The 25394-nt window shown below is 45.3% G+C and overlaps 1 protein-coding gene across 1 annotated transcript; it reads right to left on the bottom strand.

Annotated features, from left to right (window-relative positions):
• Positions 1-20943: 20943 nt before the first annotated feature.
• On the bottom strand, positions 20944-24619 carry LOC105698964 (esterase FE4). The gene is made up of 9 exons (XM_012423626.2): positions 24428-24619; positions 23990-24278; positions 23342-23527; positions 23080-23279; positions 22495-22663; positions 22238-22404; positions 21706-21850; positions 21452-21590; positions 20944-21378 (listed from the first exon to the last, which is right to left on the bottom strand). The coding sequence occupies exons 1-9, from the start codon at positions 24617-24619 to the stop codon at positions 21195-21197; spliced, it is 1671 nt and encodes a 556-aa protein (XP_012279049.1). The 3' UTR covers positions 20944-21194.
• Positions 24620-25394: the final 775 nt, after the last annotated feature.

Below are 25394 nucleotides of genomic sequence, written 5' to 3'. Positions count from 1 at the left end.
TTACTAGAGGTGCAATAGATTTCGTTGTTACCGGCCACGAGAGTATCGCTTCATCAAGGACTCCGTAATCCTCGAGTTCCTGAAGTCGCGGACGAAGAGGCGTTTCTTCCTCGTTCCGAAAGACTCTCGGTTTCGAAACTTTTGGAACAAGGAGTCCTGACAGCGTCTTCAGGTATCTCGGCCCGAGATTTGGTCATTTTTTCCCGTATTTCTCGATTTTTCCCGGGCATTTCCCGGCACATATAGGCGAATTCTCTGCAAGGTATACACCGTCCCCGCCACCCCCTGAAAACCACCCCGGTCTCTTTCGGGGATATTAACGCGACTGTATATTAAACACGGTTTCCATTGTTCTCGATGCTTTCGAGAAGTCGCAACTTTTCCAGTAATAAGCTTCTCTCCTTGGAACAGCTCCGAGGGAACGATCACTCGTCCCTCCTCTCGGCGCCTCCACCCTCTTTGTCCCACTGGCACATATGCATCCCGACTCCGGCAGAAAAAAAGAAACTTACGGAAATAACGAGGACATTCCGGATAAATACGGGACGAGAAGCAAGCTTTTCGTGGGACGACGGGGAAGGCTCGCCGCGACGAAGAAAGGACCCCCCTCGAACGAATCGATCCTCTGAGTGGAGAGGAAAGCACCGCGATTTATTGCCGGTGAATAACATTTATTTCGAGCCCGGAAATTCTGTTCTGGACCAAGAATGCTGGTCTCGCGTCACGGCTTTGGATGGATCTTGTGATAGGTTTTACTTGGCTGAGATAAATCGAGACACCCTCTCCTGTTAAGCGACCTTCCTTTCATGCGAGAAGAAGAGCTGATTTTTTTTTTTTCTATATTTATATATTCACAAAATGCATTGTATTACAATTTTGGGATGGCGATTTTTAATGCGAATTAAATAAATGTATAAATGTATGAAGGATATCATTAAGTGTGCGAATATAATTCCGATGGATTTTAATGATAAGGGGCGGATGGAAAGAAGATATTAGATTTGGAGAAAGGTCGGAGTAACGAGTATGGAAATCGCAAGCCGAGAGAGAGATTTACGCTCCTTGAAATTAATTTCGCGATATATCTCCCCGACACGTGGGGGGTAATTTTAGTAATTTAGTCAGACCTGGTGGATGACAAATTGTGATTTGGAAGGACGAGGATCCTCTAGAAGAGGAAAAGGGAGGACAAGGCAATGAGTTATTTATGACGGGGCAAAGAACGAGCTTGAAGTTCGATTCGCGCCGACCTTTCAGGACAGATGTGCCAAGGCGAGGTTAACCCTTAAACGTGATCCAATTAGAACCAACCCGGGATGTGCGCGATAAGACTAATTATTTTTATTACTTCTGAGTTGGGTCTCTTCGAGCGTGGCAGATTACGAGAACGCGTGCTTCCTATCTTATCGTACATGACCCATGCGACTTTTCCGTAGACATCAAACAAATTAATCTAAATAAACGTATTTTTATCCGCATAGAAATTAAGAGCGATATTTCTTGTCACTCGTAACGGCTATCCGGAGAAAAAAAGTAACGCATCACACCGAGAAAATATTTCTTCGACTAGCACCAAAGAAATAGTTTGTTAATTCATAGAATAATCATTTCACTTGAATGGACTGAAATAAATTATCCCAATTCCGAAGAAACCTTGCATCCTATTTATTCCTGTTCGTTCGAGTGAAATAATTATTCTTTGAATTAATTAAGTATATTTTTTTGGTACTGTTAAAAGAAATATTTCTCTAGTACAAGGATTTTTTTTTCTCAGGACTCGGAATAAGGGATCGCGACATGACAAGAGGAAGATCAGGGACTTCCCTTCGTTAAGACAAGTGTACAGTGTGCGCATGGATTACGCCGCACAAAATGCCTCGTAATGGGATACGTAGGGGGAAAAGCTAAGATATATTATCTACGCGCTCCCTGGAATATGTAGATTCAGAATGGAACAAAAGAAACATCGGACCGTAAACGTAAGTCGTAATGCACCGGGACATTCCGCCCTTTGAATCACGGCGGCGTTATGACCAAGAACGCGGATGCGTAGGTGCGTGTGGGTGTTTTTACGGCTAAGCTTAAAAAGGAAAGTCAACCGAGGCGACATCCGGAGCTACGATATACGCCATTATGTCGTAAAGCACGCCGACTTTGACTCGAAAAGTCAAGCAAAGCGCAAAGTGTGCCAAATCTTGGCGTAAAGGAAGAAAGGAGTCTTTTGTGCGTTCAAAGAAGGCGTTGAAAGAAAATAACACAGTCCTCGAATGAACACATAGTGGTATTTTCTTTTTACAATCTTTGACATTTTTAGGATGCGATAACAATGTAAATTCAACATACGATTACAGCATCCGTAGTATTAATTGATTATTTACAAAGGGAAGTACTATCGATCGCGTTTCTCGAAATACAGAAAAAAAGAAAAAAAAAATGCATCATAGATTTATCGTAATCGTTATCACGTCTTCTTATCGCTAGGAAAGATATTTAAAATGCAACCAAAAAATTATCCCCGTTCGCTCCTATGCTTTTTCTCGTATTTCCTGAACAGTTTGTACAATCTTTTGATGTCGAATTAACGGCCAACATGAATGGTTGGTGTTCTGAGGGCAAGGGCGTTCAAAAACACTTTCGGATTCCCTCCCATTTGAAAACCACCCGACCAGCTCGAATAGCCTCTTTCGCGACCACCCATCCGAGCGTCAGCCGGAGCGAGAGACGCTTAACTTCCGGTGGGAACCGGCGAGACTGAAGTGACGTTGAAGGGAGACAGGGTGAGAGACAGGGAGACAGAAAGAGAGCTCTTCGGCCTCGCGGGATGTTAATCCTGGATATAAACTGCTTCCTTATAAAGTATAATTCCCAAGCCTTTGAGGTTAGCTCGAATGCTAGCCCGCCTCCCGCGAAGTCGGGCGTCATTCGACGATTTAATATGGCGGAGGCGCGACATTTAAATAAGGCCGGTCGTAAAGCGAGAAACGACCCTCCGACGTGCCGGCCGCGTGTCCAACGTGTTCCCGGGTCGCGGGGAGGAGGCAGGGATAAATAAAAGATGAACGGCCCGTGGGGAATTGAAAATGTCGAGAGCGTCGGAGGTGAGCCCGGTCGACGCGGCTTGTCGAGGTGGATGAAAGACTCGTCGGGCGTTGGAAGGGAAGGGGCGAGGGCAGACCTAGAAATAGAGAGGACACCCCTTCCTCCCGGAGTTATTCCTCAAAGTTCGAGGGGAACGAGCCTGCGGCGAGCGATAACAATTTAAGCAGATTTTCTTCGTTCGAGTGCTCATCCGCGGATCTCGAGCGCGGGCGTCGCTCGCTCGATGCTTCCTCCCTCTTTAACCCCTGGCCGCCATCTTGTTTTTCCTAAAACCACTGACGAAGTTTTCCGGGTCCCGACTCGAGATGAGTATAACGGGCTTGTTTAAGGCTTTTTTCTGGATGTAACGAGGGATTATTTTGTATCTCCACGTGTACCGCAATCCTTCCGGGTGGTACTCCTTAAAATACGTCTTTAATTGGTGTTGTTTCTGGAAAATTGCAGGTCGGTGCACCCTGGGAGAAGTAATTGGTTCCTCGTGGCCCGGCTGCTATAATTCACGGTAGAATGGTTTGATGGAGGGTATGTACTTGTTCGAGGAGGGTATGCATATAACGCTGTACTAATTATCGGCGAACTGGTACTAACCGGTCTCCGGACCGTTGAGTTTACGAATAAACAAATAATCGTCGAACGCCAATGTCGCGTTGCGTATATATACTCGATCGATAAAGCTTCGGTCGGTGACATCGCCCTCGCGAGATACGGAACGTAATACACGGTAATCAAGGAAATAAAAGGCTAAACAGACCGGGGCGTCAGGTGTCGGCGTCGCGACGTCCGCAGCACCCGCGACAATTCCCGCACAAGACCGAGCTGTCTAATTACCGACATTACCCCTGGCATACACCCTGTATGTGTACGTGCTGTGCACGCTTACCTACACATTACCGGGTTCGGGATTCCATTCGAGCCAACTTCGTAGAAAATTTCCATTAAAAGGGCGCCTGCAATTCCTTTTCAATCGGTAATTATTGAATGCTTGAATGTAATAAGTATTACAATCATTAATGAGTAAATGCCGCAGGGATACTAATTAAGCTCTGAGTGTCATGAATTCAGTTAAATAGAAGGAGAGTATTTTGAATGGATTATCAAAAATGGATTTAAGGAACTCCGCCGTTAATTAATTCCGAAAAGAAGAAAAGAATTTCTTTATTATTATATTACAATTTCATTTTAATTAATCCTGAGAGCGGATTTTAAATTAATTAATCATCCTAACTCTGGGTAGACTTCAAATTTTGCTCCAACGGGTAGTCCGTATTTACTAATCACCTGCATTATAATGTAACATTTAATTACAGGTGTTAGGGACGCAATATTATTTTGAGAAAGGTGTGTGCAGTAATGGATGCCTTGATTGATATTATGTCTAGTTACTTCTGTTTTAATGTTTGTTAGGAAAATATGAATTAACGTCAGTGATACTCATTAAATACAGGTATTAAATTCCAGGCAATTGGGAACGGCTCTTATGTGTAGTAATCGACGAAATGTAAAAACAATCCATCTGGCGTCAGATGTCAGCGACACGAAACTCGGTGACCACGATGTTTCGCGCGCAAAACCGAGCGGCCTAATTACCACCATTACCTGCGGCGCATATAATTGGTACACTTACACATTGTACTCGGACGTCGTGCATTCTCGAAAGTGAGACAGGGAAACGTTCAGGTGGGTAAGTTTATTCAAGGAGTTCCATTCTACTCCGCAAGCAACTGCAGTGCAAGTTGGATCATCCGTAAGTATATGACGTGTTAATTGCACTTCGCATCCTTAAAAAAGAAAAAAATCCTACCAAAACCAACCATCAACGATACAGAATTTTTTAAGGCGAAATATTTTCATCTCAGTAAGACCATACATATTTATGAGTAACAAATGTATATTAACGGCACTGATTTATTAAATTACAGGGGCAAGTAAATTACCATGACGTTATTATATTTTATCTCTAATATGAAAATTCCAATTAAATGGCCTAACTGTTATACCCATTTTCTTAGCTAGTAGAATGACAAGGATGTCTCGTAAGACCTTTTCCTTGTGGAGATCGATTCGGATTTCTCCCAAGAGTGGCGCTTTTCCGCGGTGCTCTCCTTTCCCGGAAGTCAAATACGTTGATTAAGGGAATGCGAAGACGTCAGTGCCGCATTTAGAGCCGGTTCCCGGAGTACGGTGCTCCTGACGGGGCCAAACTGAGGCCTTCAAGAGGAGCGACCTTGAATTTGTAGCAAGTGGAGCACCCGGAAGTGCTCCCCCCGGGCCGCGGGCGGGGAGTAAACCGATTCGAGGGTCCGACTTTCTTACCGCGACACGGAGCGAACGACTATACGATATTCCGTTAGCACGGTCTAACGACACTTTCATGCTCCGCCTGCCCTTTCCATGGCGTCGTCCCTGGCGAACTTTTCTCATGAATATTTGATGAGAACGCCCGCTCGACCGCGGGGCGGCGCGCGATTCGTCTTCCTTTCTTCCCGGATCGCGCTGGATTCTCCTTTCTCGAGTTTCGTCTGCTGAATCGCTCCTCTTCGGGCTTCCAGCTTTCGCTACCGAAGACCCGCGATGAGATGCACCGCTTAACCTAACTCGCATTCTCGGCCAAAACGCGACCTAGAAACGCTAGCTAAAGAAACTTTCCCAAAAATATCATGCAATATCTCGGGAAATAATGCGAAAAGCGATACAAGAGATTTAATCAAGTTCGGCCGTTGCTTGTATTTAAAAAGCAATGGTTTTTCAGAAGAAGTTGGCTATGAAGTTTGCGGATTTTTTCAATACTTTTTTAGGTGGGACAGGATTAATTTTGGAAAATCCCGCACGTGGGTTAATGCGAGTATTTGTCAGTTTTAAGATAAGCTCCTTTCGGACCCGATCTGATGAGAAATGAGTTCAAAATCAATGTAAATTCGAGGTGGGGTAATATCAGCTGGGATGAACTCCCTCAAGTAGAGGAGGTCGGCAATGCGTCAGACAATGAGAGCGCGGAGGACGAACATCGTGGAAATCAGTTCAAACGGTGTCTTTATCTATGAAAAGTGAGGTCACTTTTTAAGACCATTGTGGCTGAGGAGTTTGAATAATTGAAGATATTAGTCGCAAAACGAATTTTCGAGAAAGCTACTTGAAATAGAATCTCATCCCTGGGAATAAGCCAAGCCCCATCGACCTAACCTATATCTATGGGTACGGTCCAAGGTTTACGCGTCTATTTACGGAAACGCCGCAGCCGATTAAATTATTACTTGCCTTCCGAAACTGTACGTTCCGGATTCTGCTCGCACATACCCGGTTTATATACCGTATTTGTACCTAGTTTCTCTTACGATAGCGGCGTAGCGACATGAACTCGGATACGATTTTGTCTCCTGCGAATTCGAGAACAGGTCGACGGTCTATTTTTACATGTTGACATATTTACATGTCTCCTGACATTTCATTTAACTTTAAATTACCCGCAGCGTTTGAAAATTGAAACAATTTTGAAGGTGCTAGAAACAAGCGTCCTGAATTTATCATTAGATACCCGTAAATTATTCCACCTGGGCACCACGATGTCCAAGTGAAGTTGTAAAAAAATTAATAAAATAGTATTGTAATTAGCCGAAGGGTTTAAAGTATGATCCCGTAATTTTTATAACGTCATTTTACTCCTTTCAGACCGTGAAAGCCGAAACTCGGCGGAATTACTAAATCCTGTCCGCAAAGCCACGAAATAGGGATCTTCTACAAAGGATGCAGTCCGGGCGTTGCGTCGCGACGCCAAGTCGCGCGTATCGGCGTCGAGACGCCGTGGCACTCGTGACGGAAATACCTCAGGGCTACCCTTTAACGAAATGGTTCAACGATCCGGCAGGACTCGTCTCCACCTTGCGGAATGCACCGCCAAGACATTTCCGTCAAGACATTCGTTTGATGGAAGGCATGCATAATCGTAGATTAAAAGAGGTGTCTCACACTTTTGAACAAATAATCGCCAACGAGCCGTAAAATGTCCCTCGTTCCCGAACCTTCAAATGAAATTCATCCCAAAATAACCATTCCATCAACTTTTCAAAAAGATATTTCGTGCACAGCAATACACGTCCTTTACCGACGTTTCTCCATAACGCCTTCCCCATACTTCACTTTAGCGTCAAATATCTTATTTAAGAGCACTGCAAAGCAAGGTACGAGTAAGGACCTTAAATCCCACCGACAATACAGTCCCTAGTTAAAATTCAGGTATACATAATCGCGCAAAAACTGGAAACTATCTAACCAACTTACCTTATAATTAATACAAAGTTGTGGAAGATAACGCATGTCAACCATTTTTTCTTTGTAATCATACGTAATACAATACCGGGTCACCGTGCCACGTGATTTCAAAGGTCATAGACCCTGTCCGAGAGAAGTCAACCTTACCACCCACGTATACGTCGCCACTATATCAGGGGAAGAGAACCCCAAAACGCGCCTCGGCACGTGGTGCGGGTTCGTTTCGTCCAGAGTGCGCAATGGCTTAACGCGGACCGCAGCGCGTTAATCCGAAATCCAAGTCGAAGGCGACGAACCCGGGGGTTCCCACGGGTCGGTAAGCGCGAGTCGGATCGCGTCGGTAAAGCAGTCCGTCTGGCGCAGAGTCGGCAGGGGTCGGGGTCGGGGTCGGGGTGTCGCGAGGTGTCGGGTGCCCGGTCCTGCGCGGCGCGCGCAGCCTCCCGGCCCTCCCCCCTCTCCCCGGCAGGGCGCCGCAGACCGGCGCGCACCCCTCGCGCAGCCCTCGCCGGTAGTGCGAGCCAGGCCGCCGCCATAGCCGCTCCCGGGCGAACCGAGAAACCGGAAATCGCTCCCGGCACGCGTCCTCTCGGTTCGAACGCTTCGCCGGAAGCGCCCGTCGCGCCTCCTGGCGGGCCACGGTGCTCCGACCAGCGTTCCGGTCGTTCGCGATTCCGGCGCGCCGATCTCGCGCCCTACGCCTCTCGGGAACGACGCCGGCCGGTACGCGCTTCCGGCTCCGGTCTCGGCCGATCGGAAGTCGCGCCCGACACGTGCCGCCCTTCTCAGGGTCAAGGCCGGGGCTCGCAGGAGGCGGTGCACCCGTCTAGTCGAGAGGGAGAGGGGTTAGGAACGCGGAGAGAGGTATACGAGCGCGCTCTCATTGGCCAGAGGCCTTCGACCCGGCACGCGAAAAACACTCCACGTCGTCGGTTAACTTTCCGGTGGACGAGATGCCAGTCCCTGTTGCCAGCCCCATGCCGACACGTCGCGGAGGCGAGAGCTCGCTCCTGAGGTCCGGCCGCGCCGACGGCTGCAGTGAGAGTGCCAGCCGGAGCTACGCGTAAGTGCGCCGCGCCGCGCCGTGCTCGGCCACGACCGGAGCCATTTTCTCAACCCCAACGACGGAAGCTCCTGGTGGACGAGAGCTTCCAAGAGAACTTCCTCGAGCTCCCAGAAGAAGGGTCCGTTTGCTGTCCTCGCGCCTCTTGGATACCGCAGTGAATCGCGGAGAGGGTCCTCGTCGGACGGAACTCCTGCCGGAAGCTGAAGATCGACGCTCTCTGGATTTTGAAAGAACGTGAGTGGTGGAGGTATTATTTACTTTTTGCTTCGGGACTAAGCCCGACTGTCTTCGGACTAAAGGAACGGACCTGAGGAGGTGTTAGGTTCCGACCTAACCGTCACTATTATAATATTAATTCTTAGATTAGTATACATATCTAGGGCCTGGGTAGATGTGTTTTGCGACGTGCAACCCCAATGAATGGTTGCATACCATAATTGACTCATTTATTAGAACACAGGTATGAATTCAAGGACGTTATGTATATAACTATCGTAACCGTCTTAGACTTCGTTTTCGTCCTTGCGAAACGAGCTGACAGATGTTGTTTATTTCTCGAAGTATAATTCCTACACGTATAATTTTATCGTAAAAATTGGGAAAAAATGGGTCAATGCGAACCTTCCGAACTTCGGTAAACTGCCAAGGAAACTTTGAGGCTAAGGGTTGATTCGCCAGTTCAAACGCGCAAACCACATTTTTCACATTTCTCACATCTTTTAAATTTATCTAACTTTAACTTTACGAGTTGAACGACCTACGTCGCGTATACGCCGTAAATAACAATCACCGTAGAAAGGGAAAATATCGACCCACTGTCATTACCTTCATGAGCTGAACATTTTCTAACACGAGAACACTACAAGGATTTGATTTTCATTTAGTTTTATAATTCTATCAACTCAATATTCTTAACTATCCGACTTTTTAATTTCAACATTTCCCTCAATTCCTTCCACGAATAAAAGCAATCAAGATGTAGAATTTTTCTTTCCAATATTAAATTCTTCTATCCAAAAGTAGTTTATCTTCCGCATAAGTATCTTTTTAACGCAGCCACATTTCGCAAAACTGCATAATTTATTAAAAATTAATTGATTACGAAGAAATGAATAATTTTTTATAAAACTGCTAAGATAACTTCTCTTGACTGTAAAAGACATTGATGACAATTCGACCCTTATCTACTTACCGCTTACTCTATTAAGTAATCCATTTATCAACGTATTCCCTAGTCGATTAATCTTTTATGACCGATACGAAAATAATTCATATTACCGACGTGTTTTCTTTATTAAATTCTACGCTAAATATCCCTAAATATATATGTGCACTGTACACGTATATGTACCGTGGAGGTAAAGTGTAGTAACCAATATTGGCAAAAGTTAGATTCATGATGATTTATTAGACTCCACGATATGGATATACATAAATACTTAAACAAAAATTGGTAACCAGCCTCTGCAACGCTCTACTTTTCTGTCTTTCGGTGAAATTGACTCTCTCTCTCTCTCTCCCTCTTTTGATGGGACAGTCCGCGCTTTGGGCGACCAGGTAATTTCGCGGTATTTTCGAACGGAATTTCTTGTTAGAGGGGACGCGAGGTCAAATTACATTCGGATGAAAGATGAAAGCCAACGACGGGCGCACGCCGGTGGCAAGACTCGTTCGGGCGTGAGTACACTCGCGCGCACACCTGCGCACACGTGCGTGTCAATCTGCTTTTCGATAATGTCGCATCCCATCTTTTGATTTGTATCTTTAACAGCGTCTCACGCCTGCCCACCCTCGAAAGGGATGAAAGAGGAAAACGCGACCGGACGTCCGACAACTTCGATTACCTCGAATGTAATAAGCAGGTTGCTTGCAGAATTGCATTTGGCTCGAAACTCTGCCGAGTTTCTTGGTGTAATGGAGTTTTGCTTGATCATGCGTGCGCTTTTTGATAATATCGCGTTCCGTCTGTTAATTTGTATCTTTAACTCCGATTTACGTCTGCCCATCCTCGAAAGGTGAAAATGTGACCAGAAGTACGACGACTTCGATTACCTCGTATTTAATAAACATGTTTCTTGCATAATAGAACTTAGAACATCTAATTGTAGGCTTTAATGGGTTTGAGGTAGTACAAAGACAGGTACCGGAGTTGAAATTTTGATCCTACTTGGAACCTCTAATTGTAGACCTTAAATAAGTTCCGAGATAATGCACAAAGGGATAACTTCTGTACAATGAAAGTCCCACTTTAAACTTTAAAAGTTGCGGAGATGCCAATCTCTTCTGTTTACAGACAGTAGGACTTAATCCGTATTAATTCGGGCACAAGAGCAAAAGGAGGACTGAATAAGCGAAACGGAATATCAGAACTGAGCTTACTTGGATTACCCAATTCCAAAGTGGGTCCAAAACTTTACCTCGGACAGTCAACCATTCCTTTCATGGAAACTAAAGAGGATGTTCAAATCGTCCTCGTTGAAAAAAAAAAAAAAGGAAAAAATCCGATATATCTATTCGATGCAATTTGTCCTCGCTTCCCCTTAAAAATTCGCTGCGTTTGTGATCCAGACAGTGGGTCGTAAAAATGGCGGATGCCCTCCTCTTTTCCGTGTAATGGGAGCGCGCTAACGTCATACGTATATAATAAAACGCACACGGGGATGCGCACACGCACTCGGCCAGAGGGTCTGGTCCGGGCGATCGGCGAAATCCGGTGGGATCGATACTAGCGATATATTTACGAGCTAAAACACCATAAACGGCAGACCCGCCTCCTCTCGCGTCGAAGTTTAATCGGGATAACGGAGACGCGAGATATATAGCGAAGTTGCGCGGCTCGTCGAGCTTTACCGTCGTCGGATAGCGTCGGCCTTCCGGTTTATTCCTGGAGTAGAGTCGATACGCCAAGTACTCGCGTTAACTCGCGCCCGCGTGGGAATTAAGCCCGTCGTCTACGGCGACGGCGACGACGTACGTGCGCGCGTCGATATTTCGCCACAAAAGACCGTCGAGGCGTGTATATGACAAAAAGTGAGGCTTTTTTCCCAACGAGAAGCTCGAAGTTCCCTAGCCCCCCTCTCCGTTGCTCCCTACCTCGAGCGAGTTTTCAACGTTATTCCTCTGAAATGGAAGAAATTCGAGCGCGAGTAATTTGCTTACTTTAGACGGATTCTGTACCGGCGGGAGGGGGATGGATTTTGCGTGGATTTCCCTGCTTTCGGCGTTTTCCTTTTCCTTCTCGGTTCGCTTTTATTACACTTCTTTTTTTCTTCTTTTTTCTTCTTTATTCTGTACAGAGCGCCTCAAAGGTAAAGGCAATTTCTGGATGTGTCTGAAAAGGCATTAAGAATTCGAGGTAACTTTAACGCCGCGTCTTTTGACGCGGACGCGCCTTGCCATCGATTAGGGGAATTTAATGTTAATGCGGAATGATTTCCGATGCCGCGAATGGGGTTGACGGACGACGGGAGTCGAATGAAAGTCTTCGATATGGGGGTTGGCGCGGCCATTTAATCGCTCCATTTTGCGGTTAATTGGATACGCGTTTTTACGGGGCGTTTAACGATTGAGCTAAAGAATGGTTAATACTCGTAAACGGAAGTTTCTGGGCGACGACAGAGAAGAATAACATTAAATGTGTCTTTTTATTTGACAATTTATCCCGCGAAAGGGGAATAACCCTGCAAAATTCATGTTACGATATTTCAATCACCCAACGAGTAAAAACGTTTGATGTCTCATTAATTCCCGATTTTCCAACTTTATCACAGCAGAGAATGCTAACGAGATTATTTTGAACACTCGAAACGTAGGGCTGTTTACCCGAGTCTAAATTTTGATCTCACTTGGAACGTCTAATTGTAAGGGTTTTAAATAAATGTTGAGGTATCATAAAGCCCTACTTTCGATCTTAAAAGTGACGGTTACTTCATTTCTCTTCATGCAGGCCCAAAAATAGGAGTTAATTCGCATTAAATTCGAGGTCTCGAAAATAGTACTTAATTTGAAATACATCCGACAGTGGGCTGACTTTGATAATGCAAATTCTAAGGGTTAAAATTTCGGCTCGGATAACAGCCGCATCTGATACCGCATCCGATACCCACCGCTCGTCTCGATTCCGGAGGTGGTAAAATTCACGGACGCGGAACCCGTCGTAAGCCCCTGCACTCGTGTGCGGAATACGTCGCAGAGCGGAGGAGAAGCTCCCCATAAAGCTCGTCGTCGAGCGGGCCCTCTCGTATTCGCTTATCGGCGGTGCCGTCTCTTATCGGGAAGGGATTCGGCGGGTCAATGCAGGGCGATCGGGACTCCGGGAAAAGTTCCACCCTGAGAAGTCACCCCCCTCGTGTAAACGCGAAACTGAAGCAGAAGAGGAAAAGCCCGGAGCAAGACGATGATCGGAAACGCGCGACGCGGGAAGGACGCGGCGGAGACGCAGCTGAACGGACGCGGCGCACCGCCCGAGACAAATAGTCCCCTTGTAGCGGGCGGCCACCCCCGTTTCCGCACCTTTCGGATTTACCGCCCTGTGTACAGTGCATAAATCGAGCAGGGCTCGAGGACAACGGCTCTGGGCACTTCGATTCCCGCGACCGACCGATTCGGATTTACGAGAGGATCTCTCTCGGTACCTTTGTGTACGTACTGCATGTACGCGGCCCATTCCGGTGGCTTCCTCGTATTACGCTCTACCGCGCGGAAGGGTGCAACTGTTGCGGCGAAAAGTTTCACGATTGAAGATCACTTGGACGGCACCAAAGCGTAAAGGAAGTAAGCGCGAACGGAAGTAACGGCGTGACCGATGAGAGGGAAATGGGGAATGTCGTAAGGATTTATTTAGGATTTTTAAGAAAGACGCCCGTATGCGCGATCACTTATCGCAGCCAGATTATAGAACGGGGGTCCATTAGAATCTTTCATCTGTTTTTTTTTCTTTTTTTTTTCCTTTCCTTAATTAGATTCTTTTCGTGCAGTCGGTCGAACGATGGAGGTCTCTAGGGTCACGGAGAATCTTCTCATAATCGTCACCCTTAAAAGGGGGAAAAGAAACCGTGGCCGGAAGTCGAGCGATCCCCCCGCGATAAGCGTACCGTGAAATCCCGTTCCGTAATCCCGGGGGAGCGTTTTCGGAGCGGCCCCTCTCGGCGGGGAGCAAAGTGGCTTCCGAAAATCGGATCCACCTGGGGGCGACCTCGTCAAATTCCGGGATTCGATCCCCGCGACCTAATAAGCGGCGGGCTCGCCATTCCCTGGGTTTCCCCTCCCCGGGGCATTTATCTCCTCCCCCCCTCGGCCTCAACATTGGCCCTTTTACGGCCAAATACCCGGAGAAGGACCTCGCGGAAGGACCTCCGCCCTTAATTAGTCCTCTCCCGTCCATTCTCCTCGCCTCCACCTTCCTCGTCTCCTACGTCCCCGTCTCTCTCGGAAGTTTATCCGTTCCTCCCTCGACTTTAAGGGGGAACCGTTTTGGCCCTCCTAATGGCGCCTCCTCGGAGGCGCGAAACTGCCGTCGATTGTTTCGCGATTTACAGGGAGGTACGTACTTAACCTCCTCGGATTTACCCCTCCGGGGGTCCATTCGCAGCCATCGGACCTAACCGAATCGTCTTTCGAATTTCACCAGGATAATTCCCAGCGAAACTTCGGATTTCTGACGAGCTATCTCCTCTCGCTCGGCTCGAATCGCCGAATTATACTTGTGGACCGGAGATGGAGGTTTTACTGTTTCGTCGCTTCCATTAGGTCGAGTCGTTTCCCCCTCGGCGGTCGCTTTGACGAAAAAATTCCACCCTTTATTCGGCCCATCAATCGATCGAATTGCGAGGGATCGAAGACTCGATCAACGCGTTCGCGCGATTCGAAATCTTCCCCGATACCGATGAATATGCAAGCGCCCGTTGAAAGTTTCGAGCACCCTGCAATTTCCCTCCAATTCTCCACTCGCAATCTGTTCGGGTCCGTCTGTGGAACTTTACTCGTATAATGATCAGTGCTCGACTTGTTAGGACGTAACCCTTTGACTGGTCCTAGGAAAGTCGGGTTCCCTCTCGCGCAGGGAATAGACGTAGAAAACACGGGGAACATGATGGAATAATGCGGGATTCCGATAAATATGGAGATTTCCTTATTCTATCGAGGAATATTTTCTATAATTTATACATAGGTCGGGAGCAATTCTACGCCACTGTTTCTTCGAGGAAATTAATAAATTAACGAAGATGGTGCGTGGCCACCAGGCGTGATGGAAGTGAGACTTCGATTTTTAATTTTTTATCTCACTTCGAGTGCCGTTAATTAACCGATTGTGAGACGCACTGGCGTTAACAAAAACTTCTCTAAATTAACCGGATGCCAATACGAAGATGGATATAGACGGTAATTAATGATGAAAATTTTTAAATAATCGTTCCACTTTTCGTTACGCTTTCATTTCTTAACTTGTTACCTGTAAAAAATTATGACATGTGAAAATATATTGAATTCACTCTTTTTTTTTTTTTTAATTGTAAGAGGTTAATACGCAAACTTATCCCACCGTGGGGTATGGAGTGTCACTTTAAAAAATACGAACGATGGACTAGTGTCAAATAAAAATGATGTAAAAATTTACGGAGAGAGGTGGATTTTTTTTTTAATTTTGGACCCCTTCCCTGTGGTGACCCGTCTCAATTGAAAGGTCCCCCGCACCCCTGGGCGGTATATATGTCCTCGATAAATAAGCAAGGAGTACCGAGTCCATTGTTCTCGGTAACGGAGGCACCGCGCACGTAACGAGACGCCTTTCTCTCCCCTGTTCTCCTTTCTCTCCCTCGAAAGATCCTCCCTCGCGTCCAGAAGAAACGAGATCGTCCCCGATGTTGTCTCGGCTTTCGGGACGCAGCTTCCGGTTACGGGAAAGCTCCTCGGCCATCTTGGCCCTCCGGAAGGCGGCACTTCCGCGCGGATTTAACACGGCGATACTTTAGCGGGCAAACAAGGCCGCGACGTGCTGCTTTCTCACGGAGAACATTTACCTGGGGTTCATTTTTTTTTCTCTCGCTCTTTTCACCGGTTCCTTTCCGGGACGAGATTTTTATCCGAGTCGACTCGGGTGTCCTCGTCCTTTTATCTTGTCCTTATTCTAATCGGTTCTTCCTTTGTATCTGCATTTATATCGAGTGCTCGGTTCAGAAGAACAAGACCGAGGATATATCTCAGACAGCAAATAATTATATTAATGAACGAAATGTGTTAGGAATTTTTTGAGTACCGATATTCGATTCTATTCGTCTGAATTTCTGTTCGGGCTGTATGCATATTTTTATTGAGATCGTAACTCGTGCGTCGAAGAAGCTTAATAATTGTTTCCAAGTGATAGCTCTCGTGACCAAAATGATATTAAAGTAGATACGCCGAGAGCTATTAAAATTGTCGGTATTCCAGCGATATACATACAGAGATTCCGGGAAAGATGGGGCTTTTATATCCCGATTACCCGGAGATATTGCAGCCATTTTCTTTGACCTGATTCCCGGGCAATATTGGAGATTTAGAAACCGATCGGGAAAATCGATCTCACCGATGATTTAACTCGCAAGTAAATCCAAGAAATTCGCAACGCGACAAGTAAGTGCCAAGGGGCTTACACATCGGGGAACAAATACGATCGGGTTGGGCGGAAAGACCGGTGATAACTGCGATAAATCTGCACCGAGACTTTCCGGTTCTTTCTCTCTTAGGGGCGCCTCGACGCATAATTTCCCGACCCTGAAAGTAGGACGCAGCCCGCCTTCGACTCCGGGGAAACACATATTTTTCGAGACTTTTTGATCGGCCCGTTCGGCTATGTATGTCGGGCAGGACCGGCTGCGGAATTAACGCCAGTCCATCAAACGCGCGGAGAAAAGTGTACGACGAAACTCGTGATTGATCACTCGCAGAGGGGCCCTCGAGAGTGCCTTCGCTGAGGAGCAAATAGTCCAGTAGAGAAGGTGCTCGTTGCGCCAGACGTGGAAACGACCGACCGATGGAATATTTTAATGTTAACCCACGATTACAACGAACGGTCCTGACTAATTCAGTTAACATTATACTTTGCGTTTAACGACCCTATATTATCCACGCGGCTCAGAAAACGCATATATAATCATGTACGTACATTGGGGAAAAAAAAAAAAAAACTGAACCAAAGAACCGTTTCTTTAAATAGTACCAAAGAAATATTTCCCTCATTTAATCAGTAATTATTTGACTGAAATAAATTCAAATAAATTGATACAATTCTGAAGAAATCTCGCATCCGATTTATTCGAGTTTATTTGAGACTGGTGATTATCCCTCGAATTAACAAAATATTCCTTTGGGATTATTCAAAAATATGTTTTTCTGGTTTAAGGACACTGCTTTTTTCTCAGTTTACCTATGCTTGAAGAAAGTCATTTTGGTAAACTGAACTTTTTTCTAAGGGCGCCTATATCGAGAACCATGGAATATAATTATAAACTGCGGATCTGTAGGTGAATTTTATTCTTCATAAATGGCATAATTCCGATATGAAATCGGTATACAGAGAGGCTATCCTATGATTCCATGGCTATACTTGTTTTCGAGGGGGATGGAATAATAGTGAGGTAAATCGCAACTGAGACGATATTTTTAGAGAAAATCCGGATCCCTAGATAACGCACGAATTCCCCCAGAGGTATGGGAGTGAAATACGGTGGGGTAGATTATTAACTAATAAATAACGAATGGGCTGCAAGCCGTTAGAATTAATGAGCTGCGTGCCGGGGCTGACTCGCGTTAAGTAAGTGCACATTTACGGTGCTTTCTTCGATGAGGAAAGAAAGAGAGCCTGAGAAAGTAAATAAAGTGGTCCCTTTTTCTCGCTCGGGGGGGGGGTTTGCGCTTTCGCCCGGACGGAAATTACAGCACGGCGGGGGAGGTCACGATAAAGGATGAAAAATGGAGATATTCGACGGAAATTCGGACTCGCGGAGTTCCCTTATGGTTTGTTTGTCGGTTCCCGGACCTTACTCAAAAGTTTGCGCGTTCGTTCTTTCGCCGCGTTTTCAAATTCTCTCTGCAAAGTGCTCTTGGAAAACAAACCGGTGTGGTACATTTTCGGATTATTTTTTGCTCATTTTCTTGAGTCTCCTCAGACGTTACCAGCGGCGCGACTGTTAAAAGCCTTTAAGTGGAACAACCGTAACGTAGGTCAGGCATATGTTACGCGCAGCTTGCCGGAATCTTAAACAGCAAGGGGAAACTTCGCTGAGGCGACTCACTTAGGCAAATGCAGTTTCCTAATAGGTTTGTTATTTAGAAGCGTTTCACGAGACGCGAGGAACCCCGGAGAATACGTAACAACTGTACTAATAAAAAGGTGCCTCGTCGATACATCCGCGACAACGCGGATTAGAATTTTGTGATTACGTAGGTACAGGAGTTCGCGTTTTCGGTTTCATGAACGGTCCCCAAATGTCCTGAGAAGGAATAAGTAATCAACGTGACCTTGGTCCTGAAGGTCTTTTCAAGTCGATCCTTTTTCAAGCTTCGAGTTAGCTTAAAGCGAAACACTTGATGGAGGCATCGAGTTTAGTTAGTTTAGTTTTTTGTTTTAGGTTTTTAGTTTACGGGAAAATATAACTTAAGAATGAATATTTTTGGAGAGATCCAGAAGGTGCGAAATGCAATGCGCTGATCAAAACGAAGAAATGTTTAAATGCAAAGCGTCACGGAGGAACAACAAACTTTCTCGTTTAATATCGACAGGTGGGTGTTTGTTTAAAGTTTCGGTTATTCTAGCTATAGGTACGTTAAGGGACTTTTAAGATATCTCGATTTTTCAAAGCGAATGTCAGAAACTCTTGATAACGTTATCACGGTAACTTTGACTGTTTCTTTTTTCTTTTTCTTTTTCTTTTTTGCAGTTGATTACGGGAGTTACATTGGTCGGCCGACGTTTGAGAAAGCGTTACTCTCTGCCGGAGCACGGTGAGGCTTCAAAGTCAATAGGCAACTTCATATTCAGGCCCGGAGTTCCTCCCAAGATATATTCTAGGAAGGAATCATGCTCGGTCTTCCGACTAGTTCGGCGCCGTCGGTGGTCTCGATTCCCAGAGATTTTCCCAGCTTGAATGCGTTTTCCCGAGGCGTGTAGGTAATGGCCCGGGGATTTATGGCGGAGCCACTCTGATGGATGGCACCCCGGAACAAACCTGCAAACTCGGTGACACATCCGACATGACCGCGTACCCAATTGCGCCGACCAGGCCGGTGCTCACCAGAAATGGGCAAAACTTAGCTCGGCAAGTTTGCTTTATCGACTTGTTTCGCCGTCGCTCCCGATCGCGATTAACAAATGGCCGACGCTGACCGATATATCCCGATCGTGGATTGAAACCAACATTTATATAGCCATCGTGTACCAAAGTCGTTGAGCATATACAGAATTACCTTCGATGATTTCTCTGTGCACGATTACCATAAGTTCTGCCCTCGATCAATCTACTCAGCGGGTGTTGGGAATAAATTAGTGAAAAGTTTGTGGAATAAGAGAAAGCGTCGCACCGAAGCGGATCTCGCGTGACGGCATTTGAAATGGATGCCAAGACCCGGGAAGGACGAGACTACTCTTTTTATGGCCCTTTCTTCGTCCTTCCCTCGAGGCATCGGAGAAAGCACGCGATGCCGGGCGGATACTCTGTCGGCACTTTCACCGAAGATAGTTACTCTCTTGGGACCATCTCCAAAATGTATTATATCGTCCTTACCCCATCGCCGCGAGCGTTGGTCCTCGGTCCTGCGTTTCTACGATATTAATAAACCCCAGAAAATTCTAGCCGCTGAATGGCTTACTTAATTAAAGAAAGAGGACCAACCTGTTGAACACTATTAAATAAAAAAAAATATATATATACTGCGACGAAATTTACCGGTCCTTTAAATTAGTATATGGAATCGAGAATTTACATCCCTCGCCAAAAGAACTGCAAAGCCTAAAAGTCAAAGCTGGGCATGTCTGATAACCGCGTATGTTGATTAGTACAATGGCGTCTTTTATCGCTTAAAGTAAGGGGTAAGACCTGACTCGTTTGTTTCATTTCTGTGCTGTAAGTTTTTGGCAAGCAGTGCACATTGACGCGACTTAGAAATTCATTTTTTTTTTTTCTTTTATCCAGTCTGAAAAATCGGAAACAAGGAACGGAAGGAACCGGTCCCGGGGAGTCAATAGTGAGCGAAAAGTGATTTCCAAAGGAAAATCCTAGTCATAGGCTCGAGTTTGTAGTCGAATGCGAGGCACATGACATCGCTCTCAACCAAGAAGTCAGGACCGTGGAAATCGTCGTTTCCGCTGCCGGCAACAAAGCCTCGTGAATCCAGAACATGACGGCTCTCCTGCCGTCCTTGTTCAGATCCAGTGTGCAAACGTTCGAGAGACAATCGTCGTCTTCGTTCGACGGAACTAGCACCGATGCAAACGGCTTTGTCCTGGGGAGGGTCGTAAAATCCCCGGGTTCATGGTTCGGGACGCTGCGGAACCTTGAAGAGTGTTAAAAGTGATTGAACTAAGCTATATGCATGGGAGTGAAATTTCGTAGATCCTGCTTTTCTCGCATTTTCTCCCCTGTCGATAGCGTCGATCGAACGATACCTATGAGGGGATTTTATTTTCGAGAGAGCACAAATTCTTGGATATGATAGCCGAAATTTCTCGGGTTTGACATTAGGTCCATGACGTTATTATCTCCTATTAAGTAGAGCGGATTTTTTATGGAGGATTTGGTTTCACGATGGCAATGTCAATTGTTGGAGTAAATTTGTCGATATAGACTGAGAAAATGTATATGCAATTTCTTTAAGGTGAATACATGGTTGTTTCGATTTCGCGGATTATTGTTGGGATGATTATTAAAAATTATAATTGAGGGATATTTTCGGGCATTCTTCTGGAAGTCATTGTCCCTTTCTCTAAGTAGATTCATTGGAATGTTATGGTCGAAAGTCCTTTTAATCTTAAATGATCCTTCGAGCCTATTTTTGTCCCTCCTATTCTCTTGCTCCTCCACCTGACATTCCCCATCTAGCACTTTTCGCTCCACTTGGAAAATAATCCGTTTTTGGATGGATCTCCGGTGTAGTTTATCGGCCCTCGTGACAGCTCGTCTTCGGAGAGATCCTCTCATTTCTCATCGTTCGAATTGTCGTATAGATTGAAATTCAATCCGAACCTTTGGCGCGATCGCTGCGAATCGATATTCGGGGTGGACTGCCGAGGACAAATGTCCTTCATCCCTGCTGATTCTGGTATAAAAGGTCCTGCTCGGGATATACCTTTGCAGACATAATGGAATGCTTATTCGAAGTGGACTTGTGTTAATAATTTCCAAGGCAACTATATGCAAAGTACATGAAAACACCGTATCGTCAAATTGTCTAAATCCATTGATAATCAATATCTAATTTCTTTAAGAAATGAAGATAAACATTTCTTAGAAACCGTCGTAAGGGTTGAGATTTGAACTTTCTTGCAATCTAATCAATTTATTTAAACCTGCCGATTTACCACATTTATTTACGGTTAATGTCTCACGGGATTATAAGCTAGCTGTACATCCTTTCCGATTCGCCTTGAACCGATTAAGAAGTTCTTATTTTATTATTACTTCACAGAGATACTACCTGTGCTATATGTATACTATTTTCATAAAATCATGGAAACATCAAGCCGAAAAATTAGTCATAGATCATTCAATTTCCTCCGCTCCTTCAGATGCTTTTATTGAAAGAGTGTATAGTAGTCTCCTAGGATGTCCTTGTACAAGTTGGCCCCGAAGTAGATTCTATCTTTCCACAAATCCTTCTCCATCTCTAATTTTGGGTTGATGTTGAGGTAATTATCCTCTTTGCCGAGAGGTTCCCAATTGACTGTCACATCATCATCGAGCTTCGACGTCGGGTTCCTGTCGAAGGGCTTTTCAAATTAATTATTCTCCAGGAATTCTTCCTCCTCGCGTAACATAGGAAAGTACTTACCCGTCCTTAGCGAAGTTCGTCCAAAGTTTCGTCAGGATGTTCGTCATCTTATCCTGCACACTTCCCGGCTCCGGTATATTCATGCCGATATTCGTATAAAACTCGAAGCTCAACTCGTCCCCGTACGTGGCTCCTGTATCTGCGACATGATAATTATAGAGTCTCACGAAGAACATTTAACTCCATTTTTCGAAGTCAGAGCAAAGAGTTGTCTAAATTCATATCTAGGAAAAGAAAAAAAAAAAAGAACTCACCTCCGGAAACATTGAAAAGTGTCCTCATCAAATTGTACGGTGACTCGAATGTGAAAATATACTCGTAAACCGGATAAGTGTTGCGATATGAAATGATTTTTAGAGGAAATATAATCCCGTGAGTGAACCCCATGTCAGTCACCAGCTGAAAATTTGGTAAAATATCAGATTGTCTGCAGAATTATCGAACATGAAAATAATCTTATAAATCGAAGGGAATTTCACCATTACGTTAACGTACATAAATGATCTTATTTCAAAATTACAAGACGAAGGATTATATTACATTAAAAAAAAAAAATACGCCTTGTATATTATTCTTATTATATTGCGTCGAAAACCCTTAAATGAAGCACTTCACACGTAGAAAGCTGCGATGAAGCTTGCGTGCATTCAAGGTTAATTGAGTGTGTGTGTGTATATATATGCATTCAAGTATGACACGGGATGTTCATGAATATGCAGCACTTCCTTTCGAGTACGTTTAATATGTGCAGCGAGTTCGTCGACGCGGTGCATGGTTTATACCTACTTGATCGAAGCCATTGTCGTTATCGGTACTGATATCTTTTCCGTTAAGATAGAAATTCCTCAAGGACTCACTGACTTCCTTGATTCGGGCGGGATCGGTAATATTCAGAGGCCACGGGATGAACTCCTCAAAATGCTGGTTTACGTAGTCAGTATATCTAGACAATCCTGTAATAAATTAATTGGCAGATATTTCGTGAATGAAAAATCGGGGTTTAGGCACCCTGTCATTTGATAGAGATTAAATTGTTTGTTTACTGCTTGTGAATATCTTTCCTTCGTTGAGCACCATTCCCCCGATCAAAGGAACGTCGGCGATTTTTCCTGATTTCAGGATCTGCCAAGGATCGTCTGGTAAAAATACGTCTTGTCCAACGTCCGGCTCCACGGAAGGAACGAAGGGGAAAATTTTGCCGTTCGAGGTTTTCTGACAATGTGAAAAGGCATCAGATCATTTCTTTGTTGTCGTTTAGTTGCCTTTTTACGTAATCTTGTTATGCTATTTGACTCGAGACTTTTGAGTGCAGTTGAATCATAAATGGAAGATCCGGTTTGTGCATCTACTTCAAGATCAGAACGACATTCAGGCAGCAATGCATGGCGGCGGAAGTTCCTTCACAGTTGCAGCAGATTTTTGCAACGAAACGAACCACGCCTTAATGAACAATTTTAATTATTTCCAGAAAACATTCTCAGCATGAAATTTTTCCGTGAACGTATGGATAAATATAAAGAGCGTTTATGGGAAAAAAAAATGGCGAAGGACGTTTCGAGCAGGGAGAAACGGCGAAAACCTCGGCTCATGGAAGTTCGTGCCCTGTTTAGTCCTGGAAACGGGCATACCTTCGGGTCCAGCAGTCCTTGGCAGGCAAGGACAATATCCGTGGAAGGAACCTCGACGAGTTTGCTGAGAAGTTCGGTACTGTCGGTGGCCTCGATTCCCAGAGCGTTTGCCAGGCGGAAAACATCCTCTCGGGGCGTGTGGGAAAGGGTCCAAGGATTTACGGCCGAGCCGCTCTGCAGAATGGCACCCTTGAAGAGACCTGCGGAGCCCCTCCAGGTTACCGGCGCCCCTCGGAGGAAGGACCCTCCCCTTCGACCTTACCTTCGGACATGGGGGAGAGAAGGTGGTACATGACCGAGGCCCCACCGGCACCCTGGCCTGCGATCGTCACCCTGTGGGCACATCCTCCGAAGTGCACTATGTTGTCCCTGACCCACTTCAGCGCCATCACCTGGTCCTTGAGACCGGCGTTTCCTGGCGCGACCTTGTCGCCGGTGTTCAGGAATCCTGGAGATTGCAGATCGAAATCAGCCGACCTGGAGCTAAGACTTGCGATACAAAAAATTTGTATTTATCTCGAACAAGAAAAAAAAAGACATTCTTTTTCTCGAAAGATGAAATTTCACGAACATCGCGTTCATCCTTAGCGCCTCCATAATCACATGTTAAAGTTTCAGGATAATTCGGTGCACCCAATTTGGAGGAAAGTTTTTGACGTTTTTATATATATAGAATGACCCTTTTGTATCACCTTACGACCTCCACGTTTACGTGGTTTGAGACGATTCGGTTATTCCCAATTCAGAGAAAAATGTCATAATCGACATCCTTCTAACGCCACTTTCGTATCACCTTGAGGTCTGTAGTAGGACCTCCGTTGTATTGAAATTACCATTATTTCGATTATCTCGTACACATTTAAGATCTACAATTTGTTTCTAAGGAAGATGAACATTTCGATTAGGGTACCCAGAACGCCGAGGCGAAAGTTTAGAGTGACGAGCACCACGTCGTGCTCCACCAGGAAGTCCGGCCCATACAAGAGGTCGTCAGCTGAGCCTCGGGTGAAAACTCCCCCGTAGATCCAGACTATAACGGCCCTTTTGGCATCCTTATTGAGATCCGGGGTGTACACGTTCAGGAAGAGGCAATCTTCGTCTCCCACGACCATCTGCTTTATCAAACAATAGCTCATGCAGCTGGACCCGTGTTTCGTGGCGTCGTGCACCCCTGTCCAAGGCTCAGCGGGTTGCGGGTCCTTTTTTAAATGAAAAGGAGACATTCAATTAGAATTAATTGAAAGATCAGGAACAAAGCTATTTTTTATACTGCGCATCCCACGCCGCAGATCTGTCGGGCCTGCAATTAAAGAGGAAATTTGAAAAAGACTTCCTGGAGGAGGGGTACCTGGAACTTGTTAATCCCCACGTTGGGCTTTGCATAGGGAATGCCTTTGAAGCTGTAGTAGGGCACATCGTGCCAATTTGTTTTCGTCCTGAGCCCTCTCAGGGTCCCCTGAGGGATGTCCAGCAGGACCTCCTCTGTGGCCAACGTCGTCTGGACAGACCACCAGACCAACAGGACTTGCACCAGCCACATTTTCACTGTTTCCAATGTCAGGCTGTTACCTTCATTTTATACCGACCCGTGAGCAATCTCGCAAACGATAATGACAGGAAGTTATGAAATGGACATCTCGCGTGACGTCCACTCTGATTTTTTCTTCAAACGGCCGGAATGCATTAATGGTCTGTTAAAACTGGTCCGTTTTTTAAATTCGGAAATTAATTTATCCAGGACAGCTGATAGCGTTTAGATGGTAGTGAGCTGTGTTAAGCATCGGATTTCTTTCGTTGTCTTTAATTAACTGTAAATCGGAAGCGAGAAAATTGGACTCGGAACTAATGGCAAGCGTGACGGTACTTCGGATTTGTCGCTCCTAATTAAATTTTCTTTTTTTTTTCAGATTTTACGAGAGTCACGACGAATAACTCCTCGGGAGTTTCCCGTTCATTTCTTACCGGCGTCGCTTATGTTTGACGGTCGACGAATTCAATGGATGAAAAATGTACCGCCTGCTTGACATACTTTCCTAGAATAATGTATTCCGATATTTGCAATGAGCTCGCCTCGCAGTCCTCGTTATTTAAGGTGCGCGATAACGCCGTGACGGAGATTGACAAAACCCGGAGAGTCAATAATTGGAAATATAAATTATTTTTCTCCGAAAACCGTAAGAAGTTCGGAAATAAGACACGGAAAATAGTAGTCAGGGGAATTGAATCGTACTGGACTTTAATAAACAATTTTATCTACAGGTGCATATGGAATTACTAGTAAAAAATTGCCAAAGTCTTGAATTTTCTAAGCGACG

The sequence above is a fragment of the Orussus abietinus genome, unplaced genomic scaffold (genome assembly GCF_000612105.2).
Source record: "Orussus abietinus isolate OABI.00-Male unplaced genomic scaffold, Oabi_2.0 scaffold44, whole genome shotgun sequence".
Classification (NCBI taxonomy): domain Eukaryota; kingdom Metazoa; phylum Arthropoda; class Insecta; order Hymenoptera; family Orussidae; genus Orussus; species Orussus abietinus.
This window is presented reverse-complemented; position numbering and strand designations above follow the sequence as displayed.

Excerpts from the sequence above, each read along its gene's own strand:
- LOC105698964 (XM_012423626.2), bottom strand. The coding sequence starts at position 24,619 with ATGTGGCTGGTGCAAGTCCTGTTGGTCTGGTGGTCTGTCCAGACGACG. Across the intron at positions 23,528-23,989 it reads CTTTCGCCTCGGCGTTCTGG|GATTCCTGAACACCGGCGAC; the intron begins GTACCCTAATCG and ends TGCAATCTCCAG. Across the intron at positions 22,405-22,494 it reads AGGAAAGATATTCACAAGCA|GATTGTCTAGATATACTGAC; the intron begins GTAAACAAACAA and ends AATTTATTACAG.